The 20500-nt window shown below is 44.4% G+C and overlaps 1 protein-coding gene across 1 annotated transcript; it reads right to left on the bottom strand.

The window, feature by feature from the left end:
- Nucleotides 1-262: 262 nt before the first annotated feature.
- Nucleotides 263-10640, bottom strand: LOC311125238 (tripartite motif-containing protein 16-like). The gene is made up of 6 exons (XM_084199290.1): nt 9996-10640; nt 9495-9590; nt 2156-2389; nt 1878-2037; nt 1693-1752; nt 263-1456 (listed from the first exon to the last, which is right to left on the bottom strand). Exons 1-6 carry the CDS (start codon nt 10245-10247, stop codon nt 942-944), a joined length of 1317 nt encoding a protein of 438 aa, XP_084055416.1. The 5' UTR covers nt 10248-10640; the 3' UTR covers nt 263-941.
- Nucleotides 10641-20500: the final 9860 nt, after the last annotated feature.

The following is a 20500-nucleotide window of genomic DNA, read 5'->3' as shown; positions in this document are numbered from 1 at the left end:
CTGATATACTGAGTGGCAAGTCAAGATATCTGCTGTTTTTATTGTTGGGTTAATAGCACCACCTGCTGGACAGGTTTAATGTTGCTTGACTGAGCAGTATGGGAGAATAAAATATATCAAATTTAGGGCTGGTTTCCCGGACATCTCCATTAAACATGTTTTTTAGTCTAGGACTAGGCTTCATCTGTGTCCGGGAAACCGGCCCATATAGTTCAATTAGCAAGTAAGTAACACTACCTGTTCCATTGAGACAGAGAACCAATTGAGAAAACATTTCAATGGTTCTGAATGACAACCAACATACATTAACAGCATACATCATGATTAATGTGAATATATAAGATTAAAACATTGCACTTAAAAAAAATATGAATGCATTGAATTGTAATTCATAACATATTCTGAAGATCAAATCAATCAAATCATTGTACATAAAAACAGAGCAGAATGAATCATCACATCTGGGGACCATCACCACCAGCATGACTAGTATATATGTGGACCCTACTACACTTTAACCAGCTCAGCTATAGACTACACCAGCATGACTAGTATCTATGTGGATCCTACTACACTTTAACCAGCTCAGCTATAGACTACACCAGCATGACTAGTATCTATGTGGACCCTACTACAGTTTAACCAGCTCAGCTATAGACTACATCAGCATGACTAGTATCTATGTGGACCCTACTACAGTTTAACCAGCTCAGCTATAGACTACACCAGCATGACTAGTATCTATGTGGACCCTACTACAGTTTAACCAGCTCAGCTATAGACTACACCAGTATGACTAGTATCTATGTGGACCCTACTACAGTTTAACCAGCTCAGCTATAGACTACACCAGCATGACTAGTATCTATGTGGACCCTACTACAGTTTAACCAGCTCAGCTATAGACTACACCAGCATGACTAGTATCTATGTGGACCCTACTACAGTTTAACCAGCTCAGCAGTACCATTATAGAGATAAAACCCAGGATAGGGGGGCTGAGTGAATGTGGTCTGGACTCTGTGGAGGAGGGTCATTGTGTCAGAGACACTGTAGAAGGACAGAGTACCTGCCTTGTGATCCAGGTACACTCCTACTCTGGAGGACTGAGGGCCTGATACTTTAGTCCTAACATTATTGTGTCTGAACCTATAACCACCACTATAACACTCTAAACTCCAGGACTTGTTATTGCATCCAAATCCACCATCTGTCCCTGTTCTGCTGATGTCTTTATATGAGACTGCTGTAAAAACACACTCCCCACTCCACTCCACCTCCCAGTAACAGCGTCCAGACAGACCCTCTCTACACAGAACCTGACAATAGTTTGTGAATCTGTCTGGATGATCAGGATTTGGTTGTTCTTGGCCTGTACGTGTCACCTTTCTGTTCCCTTTAGACAGAGAGAGGAGTGTGCCTGCTGTGTTTGGGTCCAGTGTGAGCTGACAGGAATCTGGGAGAAGAGCAGAGCAGAGACCAATGAGGGGAGTTAGATCAATACGTTAAGTCAGACACTGTATCTACCCTGTCTTTGATTAGAGCACAGCAGAGATCAAATCAGAGAAATATGAGGAGTCAGATAGATACCCAGTCTTTGATTAGATCTACTATTGCTATATATTTCTAGAGGGATTGTTAGGAGTGTCAGTAAAAAGAGACTGTTAGTTACTTCAGAATAAAGAGACTCACATTGTAAGAACTGTTCTCTGGTCTTGGGCTCTGGAGGCAGTACAACATCCACTATATTCACTACAGACACACAAACACATTCACAGAGAGAGGGAATGTTATCATCACACCATATTCCACATGTATATGACTAGTAGGGAACTTTCAATGGTCTAAAGTTGATGTTCTTATTATTTTCAACACACCTGTAGTGGAGATCTTGGTCCATTCTCCTTTAAGGACGTCTTCTAGTGTCTCTCTCAGTTCAGACACAGTCTTACTCACATCTCCAAAGTAATGAAGAGGACGGACAACGATGCTGGGTAAGTCTGAAGATACACTGGTACCGGAGAGAGACTGATAACTCTAGAGAGAGAGAGAGAGAGAGAGAGAGAGAGAGAGAGAGAAAGAGAGAGAGAGAGAGCAAAACCAAATGATTGAGAGTTTTAATTTCATATCACATGTATCAAGGCAGTTGAGTTACCTGGAGGAAATGGATGTGATCCTCTGTGTGTGAGAGCTGCTCCAGCTCAGTGCTTCTCTTCCTCAGCTCAGCTATCTCCTGCTCCAGTTGCTCCAGTAGTCCTTCAGCTTGACTCACTTGAGCCTTCTCTTGGGCTCTGATCAGCTCCTTCACCTCAGAGCGCCTTCTCTCAATGGAGCGGATCAGCTCGGTAAAGATCTTATCACTGTCCTCCACTGCTGCCTGTGCAGAGCGCTGTTAAGAGAGAGAGAGAGAGAGAGAGAGACTGACTTGTCTTACTTTAATGAGCCATCATCATTACACTAACACCCCCACCCCCACCCCTAAAAGCACATTGCGTGCCACCACAACCTCTACACAATCACATTATCCAGTACCCAACACCACAGTACAATACACCAACCAGCACCACATTCCAACCGTCCATCCAACCCCTCCTCTCCAGCCGTACAGACAGCCCCCCTGAGCCCCCATACCTCCTGAAACATCTCCACACTGTTGATCATTTTGTACAACTCAAACTCAACCCTAAGGCGTCAACAGTAATGGCATTACCCTGGCAACACAGAAAAAACATGATGAACAGTCTGTCATTGCAGAAAACGGACACCCCTCCCCAACTCCCAGGTCAACCCGAGCCAACCAGCTATTGGTGTCCAGGGCTCCATGTAATACCCTCCACTGGACGACCCCTGACCTTTCCAGCACTGGGAACTTATAGAGCCCCTCCACCTATACCCTGCCATGCTCTCAGCCCCCACAACCCCCTGCCACTGATGCCCCTTCACTCCCACTAAGCTCAGAGTGTTAAAAGTCAGTAAGTCCTCCAGACTCTCCTGCCAGTCCCCAGTCTCTGCTGTCACTTGCAGTGGTGGAAATGGTGGTGGCCCCTCCTCAGGCTGCTCCAGCCCTCAGTACTGCAGCATAGAAATCAGAGACCCCTGCTGTATTGAGTCTCTCCTGCCGCATGATGAAGAGCTGCTGATCCAGCCCCAAACCACAAGCCCTCCTCAACAGAGCACATGCTGGTTCCCTCCAGCCCACCTCCGTAGGGTACAGTAGCCTCTGCACCGCTTTGAGTCAGAATGATGGAACTGTCCCTGGTGAATGCCCCTCCCTACCCAGACTGGCCTACTGAGCCCTCCCCACACCTTGACCATACATGAAGCCCCAGCGTACAACATTTGAACACAGGCCACAAAATTCTCCCCACAACCAAAACTACACATTGAACAGATATTCATGGTCCACCCTATCAAAGGCTTTCTCCTGATTATGAACAGATTGTCTGTGTTTGAGCGTCCTGATACACAGTTACCCGTCCATCTTATATAATCTCCCCACAACAGAAGTTACCCACCCATCAGGCTCCCTCATCTCCCCACAACAGAAGTTACCCACCCATCAGGCTCCCTCATCTCCCCCACAACAGAAGTTACCCACCCATCAGGCTCCCTCATCTCCCCCACAACAGAAGTTACCCACCCATCAGGCTCCCTCATCTCCCCCACAACAGAAGTTACCCACCCATCAGGCTCCCTCATCTCCCCACAACAGAAGTTACCCACCCATCAGGCTCCCTCATCTCCCCACAACAGAAGTTACCCACCCATCAGGCTCCCTCATCTCCCCCACAACAGAAGTTACCCACCCATCAGACTCCCTCATCTCCCCACAACAGAAGTTACCCACCCATCAGGCTCCCTCATCTCCCCCACAACAGAAGTTACCCACCCATCAGGCTCCCTCATCTCCCCCACAACAGAAGTTACCCACCCATCAGGCTCCCTCATCTCCCCACAACAGAAGTTACCCACCCATCAGGCTCCCTCATCTCCCCACAACAGAAGTTACCCACCCATCAGGCTCCCTCATCTCCTCACAACAGAAGTTACACACCCATCAGGCTCCCTCATCTCCCCACAACAGAAGTTACCCACCCATCAGGCTCCCTCATCTCCCCCACAACAGAAGTTACCCGCCCATCAGGCTCCCTCATCTCCCCACAACAGAAGTTACCCACCCATCAGGCTCCCTCATCTCCCCACAACTGAAGTTACCCACCCATCAGGCTCCCTCATCTCCCCACAACAGAATTTACCCACCCATCAGGCTCCCTCATCTCCCCACAACAGAAGTTACCCACCCATCAGGCTCCCTCATCTCCTCACAACAGAAGTTACCCGCCCATCAGGCTCCCTCATCTCCCCACAACAGAAGTTACCCACCCATCAGGTTCCCTCATCTCCCCACAACAGAAGTTACCCGCCCATCAGACAAACGTAAAACAAGGGATTTTCTTGGTTTCCCCACTCTGTTTTTCCAACCCCTCTGGTGAAACAGAGAACTGAGCCCTGTAATATAATTTAATATAATATGCCATTTTGCAGACGCTTTTATCCAAAGCGACTTACAGTCATGCGTGCATATATATATATATATATTTTTTTTTTTGTGTATGGGTGGTCCCGGGGATCGAACCCACTACCCTGGCGTTACAAGCGCCGTGCTCTACCAGCTGAGCTACAGAGGACCAGGTGCAGACACATTTATGAAAGCAAAGACAAGGTCATTATTTGGTCTCTAAACACTAACAACCTACCCTTACACACCTCTTTTGCTACCACTGCACTAAGATTTCTGCCATGGCATTTAAATGTTTTTGGTTGACATATTCCCCCAGTCTCTGCCGCCGTTCATGTTAAGGAAGTCTAACCGTGAAATCTCCATAAGAGGTGGGAGAGAAATCACCACAATCAGAAACCAGTAGAGAAGCCCATAAAGCCACCATGCCAGAAAAAAACATCCATTTAAGCAGATTCTGAAGACATGCCCTTAAGAACCCATGACCCATTTTCTCAGCCTATACCGCTTCCTGGGTGAGAGGACACTAAACCCCTCATTCTTCATCACGTGTTGTACTGACCTTACAAACCTTCCAGGATCAATCAAATAAGACTCCAGCAGAACCTTCTTTTTCCACTTTAGTCTCCATCAGGAACCTAGAAAGTTCTCTCACCGTATATACTGGGCCCTCAGCCTGACTGTCTGTCAGCTCTGGATCCAATGAGCCGTCTGAAAACGAGACCACCTTGTCCTCCGCTCCCGCAGACTCACCTCCCCCCTCTTCCTCTTCCTCCTCCTCCATTGGCACGGTACCGTCCTCCTCCTCCCCAGTCTCTGCCCCCCTGCACTTCCCCCCTGATCAGTGCCTCTTCCCCAATGACAGGCAATATTTCCTGGGATGAGCCCACCAAGCCTTCGCCCACCGGAGTCTCTGTTACTACAGAAACCTGCCCCAGCTCATGTATCCCAGCTGCAACCCTCCCCACCACCGCTTTCTCCACGGCCTGCGCACCACCACTGGGCCATGCACTACTACCGTGTAGCTCAGTTGGTAGAGCATGGCGCTTTCAACGCCAGGGTTGTGGGTTTGTTTCCCATGGGGGGACAGTATGAAAATGTATGCACTCACTAACTGTAAGTCGCTCTGGATAAGAGCATCTGCTAAATGACTAAAATGTAACAAATTTACTCTCCTCCCTCCTGGTACCCCTGCCATTTATTTAGCAATTCTGAGTAATCACTATTTTAGCATGGATTAGTAAGGAAAACCCCTTTATTCAGTACTACTGCAGTTGCTTAATAATTCCAATAGATGGCAGCATAAGACCATGAATGACATTTCAGAAGATTAGTTTAGTTCTCTCCCTGGATACACCACCACTCCACCTCACAGGAAAACTCCTGCCTGAGCTTTTTACTGTCCCTTTCCACACTGCTAACGCAAGAGGAAGGACTGAAAACACATTACTGTGAAGTAATATAATGATGAGTCATGTTTATTATTACCTGATTTTATGGTCATGTTTTGAAATTATACTTCATTACTATAATGATTATCAAAAAGCCTAAACATTAATTCAGTCACTTCTGGTCAACAAAAATGTATTTTCCTAGTACATTAATTGTCAAATTCATCAACCAGCATTGAGCACTCTGCCTTCTCAGGCAAGGAGGGGCATGTTGAGGTAAATATGCTAACCGCAACGGTTGGATTATGTCATTTATTGGTGGGCTGGAAGATGCAGTGTTTTTTATTTCTATTCAGAGGCTATTTACTCCCAATATGAGATAATTTTCTATAGAAGGTTTTTATAATGCATGTTTACTAGGGTTGAGGTTAGTGCATCTGAGTAGGGATTATTTGGGTTCAATACCTGTCCTACCTATCAATCATATTGCTGCTTGTAGCCTCTAACTGATGATCCCCACACTAGAAACACCCAAAACTATCTGTGCTAGCAAACCCTGTGTTCCACCCCTCCCCTGTGTAACCTTGAAGTTTGATAAGAAACAAACACTTGTCTAGGAAAAGAGACATGTTTAACGGATTCCGCTTGGCACCCAGCCGAGAGCACACGAAAACCACTTGCAAATGTACCAAAACTAACCAACTACTTGCGGTCTGTTGGTAAGCAATAAACGGAGGCAGGTTAGCCACCACAACTCTTATCGAAAGAGGCGACATCTGCACCAACACACCCCTCCCAAAAATCCCACTGACAACAAGACAAACCTTTTTCATTACCCCAACCACCGCCTTGTTCATTGTGGATGCAGAGTGCAGATGTTCCGCTCCAACCTGTTCGCCGACCAGGAGCAAAACTTCCTCCACACCTTTCTCCGGAACGCACCCGAAGCGACAGCGTTTCTTCTCCACTCGGTTGAGGCCATCACGCCGCCCTAACAAACTACCCCTACTCCCCCCTCAACTCTAAACGATAAACAGTGGAAACCAATAAGCAAACCCTCCACCATCAGAAAATACATTCAGAAAATACGCAAGAACCAAAATAAAAAAGAATAGTAACCCTCCTGACGAACCACAAATCTCTCACACAACCAACTTCTTCTTCTATGATATAATGGCGGTCCACAAACCAACGTTAAAGGTGCATGCCGCCACCTACTGTGCTGGAGTGGGTGGTCAATCACGGTTTCCAACATTTCTAAATCCTCCTACCTAACTCAGTACTTCTGAGAAAATAAAGAAGAGCCCTACTAACTTCTAATAGACCCTCCCCCATCCCCAAAATCCCTTCCAAACCCCCCCAACCCCGTCCAACCTCAATGACCCTACACTTCAATCTTTCCCTCTCTTCAACATACTTACAACAATATAACAACACATGCTCCACCGTTTCATCGACCGTACCCCCCAGACACAAACCATTCCCATGCTTGCCAACCAGATGTAATGACGAGTTCAATGTACAATGTTCTAAGCACAATCTAGTAAACACCACATCTTCCTTCCTAATCTGACTTTTGAATCTTGGTCCATCGACCTTTCTGTAAAACTGTAAACTATTCATATAAATGCCGGCCCTTGTGCTCAGAGTACCATCTCTTCTGCCACACATCTATCAAAATGTCTCTGATCTTACATTTGGCTCGATAAACTATACATTTGGCTTCGATAAACTATACACCCGTAATCAATTGTCGTCCTGATCAGAGCTCTATAAATATCCATCAACAATTGTCTGTCAGCACCCTATTCATAACCAGAGACCCACATAACCAACTACCATGAAAGTTAATGAATGAGAGAGACAGAGACATCGTTACAACACTGTACATAGCCATAATATAACGGTTCTTCTTCTTTGGTGTTTAACGGCGGTTGGCATCCAATATGTTGTATTACCGCCCCCAACTGGACTATAATATAAATCCATTATACTTTGTGATACAAAATGGGAAAAGGGGAAATTATAATAATACAAAAAACACCCTTCCAACTAACCCTACACTCATTAAATACCCACTACCCCATTCCACTACTTTGACCCCATCTGCTCCTGCACCATGCCAACGGCCTGGGAGGACGGGACACCACCACTCAACACAACCTGTAACTCTTCTGAAGTCTAATCTTGTATGCCCAAATACTTCTCTGCAGCTGCCACCACAATATCTATTTTCTGGGATTTACGTTCCATTTCTGCGGTACAGTTGATAACCATTGCTATAAACTCTAAGAAGCTAACTTTACTGAAGCATATATCACTCGTTGGCCTATCCCTCTGTGCTGGCACAGATCTACTACTCACAGGGATCCTCTCAGGATCTCTCACCCTTGACCCATCCTCCTCTACTTCCTTCACTGCCTCAGCATACGACACCTTCTGCACTACTCTGACTTTAGCCACCTCAACCTGCCTCTCTCGCACCGGACACTTCCGATCCCCAGCAACATGGGCATCCCAACTTTATCCACCGAAACTACACAATCCTCTATCCCATGCCCTCCTGCACACTTCCCACATCTTGGAATCTCCCTCCTGCAAACTGCTGCAACATGACCATAAACGTTGCACCTGAATCAGCACAGTGGATTCGCCACAAAAGCTCTAACAGGATAACTGATATATCCTACCATGACTTTGTCGGGTAAAGACTCAAAACTCAAAAGGACTGACAGTGACTCCTCTGTTTCACCACGCTCACCACCAGGTCTGTGTTGCACTAAACGAAACACAAACAAATATCACTACAGGTTACCTTCACTGATTCAACTGCACCCAACTCCTTTCCCACCCACCCTGAAACCACAAATGGATCTGCCAAAAGGTATGGATCCACGTTCTCCTACAATGTATCTCCTACTGCACCAGATTCTTCTTTATCATGTCCATTGATGCCAGGCTCTGGTTCTGAGATCTTCACCACACCTTCTACCTCACTTAACTCTCCCTCATTCATTTCCATTTCACCTCCAGAACTCAGTCTGGCGAATGGCTCACTCTGTTTGCACTTGAGTTATAACATTTGAAATGTCTCTATTCCTTTGAAACTTTTGTGAGTGCAATGTTTACTGTTCATTTCTGATTGTTTATTTCACTTTTGTTTATTATCTATTTCACTTGCTTTGGCAATGTAAACATATGTTTCCCATGCCAATAAATCCCTTTGAATTGATTTGAATTGAGAGAGAGAGAGAGAGCTCCATGTTAATATACAGGGGACATGAGTCAGTCATGATTTCTCAAGGTTTTGTGATGAGGTAGCCCCGCCTTCGACTTCAAAATCAGTGTCGGCCCTCAGCCCAATAGGGAATGTCCTCTTGGTGAAACGGTCAAGATGTTGGTTTCTCCCTCAGTAGACCCGGGTTCATATCCCGCCGGTTACATTAAGCAGTCTATTCTCTGAAAGGGGTCCAGACAGCCTGTTCCCAACAGTGGAGCGAGTGAGATTGGATAGGGGCATCTCTCTCTCTCTGACTGGAGTAGAGAAGTGAAATGGTGTGTCTCCTCTGGTCAACAATACTCACCTTGAGAGACTTTACAGCCTGTTGGAGCTCCTTCAGCTTCTTCTGTCTCTCCTGGAATCTCTGCTGGACCTTCTGCTGACTCATCCCCAGCTGCCTCTGTGGAGAATCACTCTTCAATGAGCTATCAAGCTTTATTTGTCCAGTAGATCAATAGTATAGTAATGGGACATAGGGCCCATAGAAGATAGGGATTAAAATGTTGAGGAAGTGTCTGTGTGAAATTATATTATTATGTGAATGATTATAGTTTTAACAGTGCACAAAACAGGGGAGCTGATTGGGTGTTTGATAAGGAATGATAATGGTGTTTGACTTTAGAAAATGGTGATACATTTGGAGACTCTGGGTTAGCATATCTATAAAATCAAGGTTTGTGGTCATATTTGCTCTGCTGTGGATCGATATCATTTGAATGATCTCATATTCAAACAGCCTTAGTTCCTACTGTATCTTTAATTCTTTGTTTATCAGACAGTCACCAACAAGTAGTTCTGGTCTTACCTGTTTCTCAGTCCTCTCTGCTGCAGCTGACACTGTATCATGGCCTTTATGTTCATCCATCACACACAGATAACAGATACACTGCTGATCGGTACGACAGAAAACCTCCAGCAGTTTGTCATGATGAGAGCAGATCTTCTCCTGTTGTTGTGTGGTGGCTTTGACCAGCTTGTGCTTCTTCAAAGCAGGAGATTCATAGTGAGATTGGAGGTGAGTCTCACAGTAAAAGGCCACACACACCAGACAGGACATGAGGGCTTTCTGCTTTCTGGTTCCAGTGCAGACATCACACGCCACATCTCCAGGTCCAGCATAGCACAGAGCAGGAGGGGGAGCAGCCTGGAGTCCTGTCTTCTTCAGTTTCTACACCACTTCAGCCAACGTGTTATTTTTCCTCAGATTAGGCCTTGGAGTGAAGGTCTCTATGCACTGAGGACAGCTATAGACCCCTTTCAGAACATCCTGATCCCAGCAGCCCTCAATACAGCTCCTACAGTAATTGTGTCCACAGGCAGTAGTGACTGGCTCCTTCAGTAGATCCAGACAGACAGAACAACAGAACTGGTCCTGGTCCAGCAGAACTCCCTGCTGAGCCATTTGGATGGTTGTTCACTCTCACACAGACAGACGACACAGAGACTCAGATCAGTTTCGTTTCCACATAAGTGAGTTTTTGGGAGGGGGAGGGACTTCCTGGTTCTGCCAGATAGGTGAGGTTAGAGGGAGGTAGGGAGGGAGGGATAGAGAGAGAACTGCATTCAACATGGAGAGGGAGACAAATATTTTAGTTTCTAGGTTAGGGCCCTTCATTTGGAATGAATCTAACAAATATGAGTTGTTAGAATATATAAAGGGTAACAGTTCCTATGAAGTACATATTATAATTACTTTAATAAGCTTCATAATGCCTTATAATACACTTATGTGTTATAACACTGATTATAAGTGTCTATAATAATTCATAAGTGGTTGTAATGGGGGGGCTTGATATTGATACAATATACTGTAGTCTAAATGAATACTGTATGTATTGACTGATCATTGAGAATGAGGTAATACTTTACATTACAGTGTGGTTATTACTGTTAGGCCTAGGGTCAGGGTTAGAGTTACTACATTCAGCAGTAACCCTAACCCTAGCCATATCTAGGACTAAAAAGAGAAGACGTTTTACAATCAGAGTTCTTTGTATCTCTTCTTAGTCAGACAGAAACCCCCCACATCTTATAGGTGGACGGGGTTATGAACATATCCAATGAATTGTTTTCTGCAACCAGATGAAATGAAACTGCCTTTCAGCAGGAAAAGCTTCTGTAATAATCCTAACCATTGCTGGGTGTCTTCAGAGACTGAGGTATAGAGACACACTGTCAAGTCAAATCATCTGGCTGTGCTTTCATGTCAGAACATTTATTATTTTCTATTCATAAAATTATATTGTATTATATTCTTTGATAACATATTCTATCCATAGGCTCCACTCTGTATAGTGTTAATGATAACTGTTTGTTCTGTACATTGATTGAATGGTTAGGACTATCTCACTTTATTCACTGTTTAAATCCCAAGACACCAGGAGACCTAAAGGAAGCCTTCAACACTGTATCCCTTCATCCAGTCATAGTAAACAACCTCTGTCTGTCTGTCTGTACGTCTGTCTGTCTGTAAACACAGCCAACTTTTCTGCGGTGGTTGTTGTTGCTATCAGTGCTGCACAGCTATTTTCAGGTCTCTCCAGAGATGGTCGATCGGGTTCAACTCCAGGATCTGGCTGGACCACTCAAGGACATTCAGAGACTTGTCCCGAAGCCACTCCTGCGTTGTCTTGGCTGTGTGCTTAGGGTTGTTGTCTTGTTGGAAGTTGAACCTTCGCCCCAGTCTGAGATCCTGAGCGCTCTGAAGCAGGTTTTCATCAAGGATCTCTCTGTACTTTGCTCTGTTCATTTTTCCCTCGATCCTGGCTATTCTCCCAGTCCGTGCCTCTGAAAAACATCCCCACAGCCTGATGCTGCCACCACCATGCTTCACCATAGGGATGGTGCCATGTTTTCTACAGACGTGACGCTTGGCATTCAGGCCAAAGAGTTCAATCTTGGTTTCATCAGACCAGAGAATCTTCTTTCTCATGGTCTGAGAGTCCTTTAGGATCCTTTTGGCAAACTCCAAGCGGGCTGTCATGTGTCTTTTACTGAGGAGTGGCTTCCGTCTGGCCACTCTACCATAAAGGCCTAATTGGTGGAGTGCTGCAGAGGTGGTTGTCCTTCTGGAAGTTTCTCCCATCTCCACAGAGGAACTCTGGAGCTCTGTCAGAGTTACCATCGGGTTCTTGGTCACTTCCCTGACCAAGGCCCTTCTCCCCCGATAATCAGTTTGGCTTATTATGGGCGTGGCTTTCAGCTAGATCTTATTGGCCACCCATGAGACTAAATGTCATTCCAGTTTATCATATCAAATTTACATACTGTAAACTCAAATTTTCCTTATTAAATTCTTCTATAATATGTAGAGTATTTATTACATATTATAATAAGGTATACCACTGTATTATAGCCCAACAATGAGACATACGTGGACTTTTAGGAAACTCTATAAGCATAATTGAAGCTACAAAAATGTCAATGTTCAACCTTAACATGTGCTAACCACGCAACAGACCAGATGAACAGGAATTATATTTACTCTCATGGGTGGCTAAAAATAACTATCTGAAAGCCACACCCCTACTAAACTATGCCTACAGTCTTCTGATCTGACCTGCTGGGTCATATCTCAATAACCAAGCAACAATAACCCAACACCCAGCATCCATAACCCAGCAGTTTTTAAAGAAAACAACCCAACTAAGTGACCCAACGCCTGCAACCCAACATTTGGGTCAACCAAACAACCCAGCATTTTTTAGAGTGTGGGGACAGGTATAGACACCTTCCAGATCATCCTGATCCCAGCTTTCTTTAATACAGCCCATACAGTAGCTGTGTCCACAGGCAGTAGTCACCGGATCCTTCAGTGGATCCAGACAGACGGAGCAACAGAACAGTTCTAGATTGTCAGCCATTTTAGTGCTTTCACCTGAAGGTTGAGCAACAGGGTGTCAAAGATAACTTTCTGTTTCATGGAACTCTACACCGGAGGACAGGGAGTGGCATCCTCTTGACTGTGTACTCTGTATCTACAGGTTATTGGGGGATGGAAGTCAAGCTAAGAAGATGACGTTGCATACAGCTGTGTCCACAGGCAGTAGTGACCGGCTCCTTCCCTGGATCCAGACAGACAGAACAACAGAACTGGTCCTGGTCCAGCAGAACTCCCTGCTGAGCCATTTGGATGGTTGTTCACTCTCACACAGACGACACAGAGACTCAGATCAGTTTCGTTTCCACAGAAGTGAGTTTTTGGGAGGGGGAGGGACTTTCTGGATCTGCCAGATAGGTGAGGTTAGAGGGAGGGAGGGAGGGACAGAGAGAGAACTGCGTTCAACGTGGAGAGGGAGACAAATATTTTAGTTTCTAGGTTAGGGCCCTTCATTTGGAATAAATCTAACAAATATGAGTTGTTAGAATATATAAAGGGTAACAGTTCCTATGAAGTACATATTATAATTATTTTAATAAGCTTCATAATGCCTTATAATACACTTATGTGTTATAGAACTGATTATAAGTGTCTATAATAATTCATAAGTGGTTGTAATGGGGGGGGTGGGTTGATATTTATACAATATACTGTAGTTTAAATGAATACTGTATGTATTGACTGATCATTGAGAATGAGGTAATACTTTACATTACAGTGTGGTTATTACTGTTAGGCCTAGGGTCAGGGTTAGAGTTACTACATTCAGCAGTAACCCTAACCCTAGCCATATCTAGGACTAAAAAGAGAAGACGTTTTATAATCAGAGTTCTTTGTATCTCTTCTTAGTCAGACAGAAACCCCCCACATCTTATAGGTGGACGGGGTTATGAACATATCCAATGAATTGTTTTCTGCAACCAGATGAAATGAAACTGCCTTTCAGCAGGAAAAGCTTCTCTAATAATCCTAACCATTGCTGGGTGTCTTCAGAGACTGAGGTATAGAGACACACTGTCAAGTCAAATCATCTGGCTGTGCATTCATGTCAAAACATGTATTATTTTCTATTCATAAAATTATATTGTATTATATTATTTGATAATATATTATATCCATAGGCTCCACTCTGTATAGTGTTAATGATGACTGTTTGTTCTGTACATTGATTGAATGGTTAGGACTATCTCACTGTATTCACTGTTTAAATCCCAAGAGACCAGGAGACCTAAAGGAAGCCTTCAACACTGTATCCCTTCATCCAGTCATAGTAAACAACCTCTGTCTGTCTGTCTGTATTTCTGTCTGTCTGTAAACACAGCCAACTTTTCTGCGGTGGTTGTTGTTGCTATCAGTGCTGCACAGCTATTTTCAGGTCTCTCCAGAGATGGTCGATCGGGTTCAACTCCAGGATCTGGCTGGACCACTCAAGGACATTCAGAGACTTGTCCCGAAGCCACTCCTGCGTTGTCTTGGCTGTGTGCTTAGGGTTGTTGTCTTGTTGGAAGTTGAACCTTCGCCCCAGTCTGAGATCCTGAGCGCTCTGAAGCAGGTTTTCATCAAGGATCTCTCTGTACTTTGCTCTGTTCATTTTTCCCTCGATCCTGGCTATTCTCCCAGTCCGTGCCTCTGAAAAACATCCCCACAGCCTGATGCTGCCACCACCATGCTTCACCCTAGGGATGGTGCCATGTTTTCTACAGACGTGACGCTTGGCATTCAGGCCAAAGAGTTCAATCTTGGTTTCATCAGACCAGAGAATCTTCTTTCTTATGGTCTGAGAATACTTTAGGATCCTTTTGGCAAACTCCAAGCGGGCTGTCATGTGTCTTTTACTGAGGAGTGGCTTCCGTCTGGCCACTCTACCATAAAGGCCTAATTGGTGGAGTGCTGCAGAGGTGGTTGTCCTTCTGGAAGTTTCTCCCATCTCCACAGAGGAATTCTGGAGCTCTGTCAGAGTTACCATCGGGTTCTTGGTCACTTCCCTGACCAAGGCCCTTCTCCCACGATGCTCAGTTTGGCCAGGCGGCCAGCTCTAGGAAGAGTCTTGGTGGTTACAAACTTCTTCCATTTAAGAATGATGGAGGCCATTGTGATCTTGGGGACCTTCAATGTTGCAGAAATGTTTTGGGACCCTTCCCCAGATCTGTGCCTCAACACAATCCTGTCTCAGAGCTCTATGGACAATTCCTTCACCCTCATGGCTTGGTTTTTGCTCTGACATGCACTGTCAACTGTGGGACCTTATATAGACAGCTGTGTGCCTTTACAAATCATGTCCAATCAATTGAATTTACCACAGGTGGACTCCAATCAAGTTGTAGAAACATCTCAAGGATGATCAATGGAAACAGGATGCACCTGAGCTCAATTTTGAGTCTCATAGCAAAGGGTCTGAATACTTATGTAAATAAGGTATTTCTGTCTTGTATTTTCAATAAGTGTGTAAAAATAAAAACCTGTTTTCGCTTTGTCATTATGTGGTATTGTGGGTAGAGTGATGAGGAAAATGTTTTATTTAATCAATTTTAGAATAAGGCTGTAACGTAATTGTCACGTTGTGCGTGATTTCTGGCTGACCACAGCTCTGCCCAAACTTGAAAACGGCTTTATCCTTGATGAACGCAAAGGACAACTCAAAACTGTTCACTTTATGATTTTTTATTGTCATAAAGATGGAACAGAATAGGTTGATAACCTTCAAAACACACAAACAAAAACCCATGGATTAGTTACAAATAATTCCACTTTCTCAAAAATAAGCATAAATTAATGTTACTGAATCCTCAAACCTAACCAAACAATCATTTCATCATTTAGATTAACCTAGGATCATTGCAAGTTAATAATTAAATATCAATATCATATAATTAAACATTTAACAATACACATGATTATAGTAACGTTACTGTCAAGTTCTACGTTCACATAATGAAGTCTTCACTATTTAATTTAATTAATAATTGTATTGTATGTTACAACCAAACAAAAGGGCATATAGAAGCATGAATTCACAACACATTCTGTCCTACCAGTTGCGTCTTTGGATGATCAGGAGCTGTGGTCATTGGTATCTCTTCTCAGGAATGAGTGAGAGCCAAGTAAGCTTTTACCAAACATTTCGATGCCATGCACATGCACTGCTTGTGGGTGCGCAGGTTAATATGGTCCCCAGAGCACTTCCTGGTGGTTGGTTTCAACAGCTCCGGTTGCATGGTTGCCCCCTGCAGGTTGGGAGTGCTTTGAGCACCCTGGGTGGATTTAGGCTTGTATCTTGTAGTCAGGAATTGACACAACAGTAATAAAATGTTGAAAAAGTCAAAGGGTCTGAATACTTTCCGAATGCACTGTATGGCAGCTAGAAATCAAAACTGGATGGTCTTCAGAGATAGATGGGAGGGGCTGAGGGTAGCTGAAGGCGGGGACTAAAAACAAACAAAAGATAACTAATGTAAAATGTAGTGTCTGGGAAATGTATGTAGTATGTACATTTATAAGCTGGAAGTGGAAGCCTAAGTATTGTTTGTCCATTAGTTTAGGAGGGGTGGTAGGGTTAGGGGGAAAATAATAAAGAAGGAAAATATATTTAAAATAATATTTACAAAACATATATATGGGGGATTGGAAATGATGCAGACAATTACACAGATAGAAGCCCCAATATATCTGCAATATTAAAGGTGATCCTATAGCTGTACGGTGGCTTTGACCAGCTGGTGCTTCTTCAAAGCAGGAGATTCATAGTGAGGTTGGAGGTGAGTCTCACAGTAAGAGGCCAGACACACCAGACAGGACATGAGGGCTTTCTGATTTCTGGTCCCAGTGCAGAAATCACACGCCACATCTCCAGGTCCAGCATAGCACAGAGCAGGAGGGGGAGCAGCCTGGAGTCCTGTCTTCTTCAGTTTCTCCACCAACTCAGCCAACATGTTATTTTTCCTCAGATTAGGCCTTGGAGTGAAGGTCTGTCTGCACTGAGGATGTCACACCCCACATCTAAAGGTCCAGCATGACAGTGAGCAGGAGGAGCAGCCTGGAGTCCTGTCTTCTTCAGTTTCTCCACCACTTAGGCGAGCACAGCACTCCTGTTCAGAATAGGTCTTGGGGTGAAGGTATGTCTGCACTGCACTCAATCTGGTTTATTTAGTACCCCAGCGCAGGTTAAGTAGTGGAAAGAACATGTTGGGTTATTTTGACCCAGACAGTTTGGTTGCGTGAATAACCCAATATGTTGGGTTGTTAGTATTAACAGAACACGGGTTAATTTAACCATCAGTTGGGTATTTTTTACTCTCATGCTTGGTTGACCTAGCAACTGGGTCTGTTTTAATGTCATGCTTGGTTGACCTAGCAACTGGGTCTGTTTTAATGTCATGCTTGGTTGACCTAGCAACTGGGTCTGTTTTAATGTCATGCTTGGTTGCCTTAGCAACTGGATCTGTTTTAATGTCATGCTCGGTTGACCTAGCAACTGGGTCTGTTTTAATGTCATGCTTGGTTGACCTAGCAACTGGGTCTGTTTTAATGTCATGCTTGGTTGACCTAGCAACTGGGTCTGTTTTAATGTCATGCTTGGTTGCCTTAGCAACTGGGTCTGTTTTAATGTCATCCTTACTGTAGGTTATTTTAAGGCGTTTACATACTGTAAACTCAATTTTTCCTCATTAAATTATTCTATAATATGTAGAGTATTTATTACATATTATAATAAGGTATACCACTGTATCATAGCCCAACAATGAGACATACGTGGACTTTTAGGAAACTCTATAAGCATCATTGAAGCTACAAAAATGTAAATGTACAACCTTAACATGTGCTAACTACGCAACAGACCAGATGAACAGGAATTATATTTACCCTCATGGGTGGCTAAAAATAACTACCTGAAAGCCACACCCCTACTAAACTATGCCTACAGTCTTCTGATCTGACCTGATGGGTCATATCTCAATAACCAAACAACAATAACCCAACACCAAGCATCCATAACCCAGCAGTTTTTAAAGAAAACAACCCAACTAAGTGACCCAACGCCAGCAACCCAACATTTGGGTCAACCAAACAACCCAGTATTGTTTAGAGTGTGGGGACAGGTGTAGACACCTTTCAGATCATCCTGATCCCAGCTTTCTTTAATACAGCCCATACAGTAGCTGTGTCCACAGGCAGTAGTCACCGGATCCTTCAGTGGATCCAGACAGACGGAGCAACAGAACAGTTCTAGATTGTCAGCCATTTTAGTGCTTTCACCTGAAGGTTGAGCAACAGGGTGTCAAAATCTGTTTCATGGAACTCTACACCAGAGGACAGGGAGTGGCTTCCTCTTGACTGTGTACTCTGTACCTACCGGTTTTTGGGGGATGGAAGTCAAGCTAAGAAGATGACGTTGCATACAGCTGTGTCCACAGGGAATAGTAACTGGATCCTTTGGTAGATCCAGACAGCAGAGTGGATATTTTAAAAGGGCCTCTGCAATGTCCATACAACAAACTGCACAGCAGAGTATCAGAGATAACTTTAATTTCTTTGAAAGTCTGAGTGGTGGGGGAGGCCTTTTAGATCTGTTTGGAGACGTTAGTCCTGGATGGATGCACTGAGGTATATAGGGATGGAAGCCATAGTGACGTGTAACCAAATATAAGGTTGTGGTAAAACATTACAACGTTTTAAAGGTTCCATAAATGTACAGTGACCTATTCAGAAGCCACAGTGGTGAATGATGAATATGTCAAATCAAAAGTTCTCTTTCATTTTCAGTCATGTAAAATGATCATAAATTGTAAAGAAACATGTGGATGCAGTGGGGTGCAAATACCTCTGTAGAATTAATTAAGCGAGAAATGGCGGTGGAAACGTCTTTATGCACAAATATTGATATAATAACCATCATATTGAAGTAAACTTGGAGTCACACGATGATATGTGCTGTGGTCCTCCCACTACGACTCAGGAAACCATGCAGTTTATTAAGCTACAGATGAAATAAGTTATGCTGAACTTCACAGGGTGGTGAAAGTTCATAGTGAAGAGCTTGATGCTCCTTTCCAATAAATATCGAGGGTCTTTTGTCCATAATAATGTCATCATGTAGGCAGCCTATACAGAGTGGGCACGTTCACTATAAAATGCCCCCAAAACATCTGACAAAACCATCGGTAGAGTTGAAAATGTGATGGAAACCCATTTAACATAACGTTTTTAAACCGGTACATGGGAATTTAACTGCAAAAATATATTAGTATTTTCTAAAATATATATTTGTATGTGCATTACGTCATCACGTCCCTGGGAGGGGTGCGTCAGTTGAGTGGGTTGAGTTACTGACGTGATCTTCCTGTCTGGGTTGGCGCCCCCCCCTTGGTTTGTGCTGTGGTGGAGACCTCTGTGGGCTATACTCGGCCTTGTCTCAGGATTGTAAGTTGGTGGTTGGGGATATCCCTCTAGTGGTGCGGGGGCTGTGCTTTGGCGGAGTGGGTGGGGTTATATCCTTCCTGTTTGGCCCTGTCCGGGGGTTTCTTCGGATGGGGCCACAGTGTCTCCGGACCGCTCCTGTCTCAGCCTCCAGTATTTATGCTGCAGTAGTTTATGTGTCGGGGGGCTGGGGTTAGTTGGTTATACCTGGAGTACTTCTCCTGTCTTATCCAGTGTCCTGTGTGAATTTAAGTATGCTCTCTCTAATTCTCTCGTTCTCTCTTTCTCTCTGAGAACCTGAGCCCTAGGACCATACGTCAGGACTACCGGGCATGATGACACCTTGCTGTCCCCAGTCCGCCTGGCCTTGCTGCTATTCCAGTTTCAACTGTTCTGCCTGCGGCTACGAAACCCCTACCTGTCCCAGACCTGCTGTTTTCAACTCTTAATGATCGGCTATGAAAAGCCAACTGAGAGACCTGAGCCCTAGGACCATACGCCGGGACTACCGGCCGTGGTGACTCCTTGCTGTCCCCAGTCCGCCTGGCCTTGCTGCTATTCCAGTTTCAACTGTTCTGCCTGCGGTTATGGAACCCCTACCTGTCCCAGACCTGCTGTTTTCAACTCTTAATGATCGGCTATGAAAAGCCAACTGAGATTTATTCCTGATTATTATTTGACCATGCTTGTCACTTATGAACATTTTTGAACATCTTGGCATGGTTCTGTTATAATCTCCACCCGGCACAGCCAGAAGAGGACTGGCCACCCCTCATAGCCTGGTTCCTCTCTAGGTTTCTTCCTAGGTTTTGCCTTTCTAGGGAGTTTTTCCTAGCCACCGTGCTTCTACACCTGCATTACTAGCTGTTTGGGGTTTTAGGCTGGGTTTCTGTACAGCACTTCGAGATATTAGCTGATGTAAGAAGGGCTATATAAAATAAAATTGATTGATTGATTGATCACGCACAGCCATTTTGTCACGGTTATGGCCGAGGATGCCTCTCTCCCTTGTTCGG

This window comes from Coregonus lavaretus (genome assembly GCF_964263955.1).
Source record: "Coregonus lavaretus genome assembly, contig: HAP1_SCAFFOLD_1956, whole genome shotgun sequence".
In the NCBI taxonomy this organism is placed as follows: domain Eukaryota; kingdom Metazoa; phylum Chordata; class Actinopteri; order Salmoniformes; family Salmonidae; genus Coregonus; species Coregonus lavaretus.
The sequence above is the reverse complement of the archived record's forward strand: the minus strand, read 5'-3'. Positions and strand labels throughout refer to the sequence as shown.

What these genes read in the sequence shown, in the direction of transcription:
- LOC311125238 (XM_084199290.1), bottom strand. Translation starts at nt 10,247, where the DNA reads ATGTCCTGTCTGGTGTGTGTGGCCTTTTACTGTGAGACTCACCTCCAA. An exon ending in CAGAGAGGACTGAGAAACAG is followed by an intron (nt 9,591 to 9,995) that starts GTAAGACCAGAA and finishes GATTCTCCACAG; the next exon opens with AGGCAGCTGGGGATGAGTCA. An exon ending in CAGAGAACAGTTCTTACAAT is followed by an intron (nt 1,457 to 1,692) that starts GTGAGTCTCTTT and finishes CTCTTCTCCCAG; the next exon opens with ATTCCTGTCAGCTCACACTG.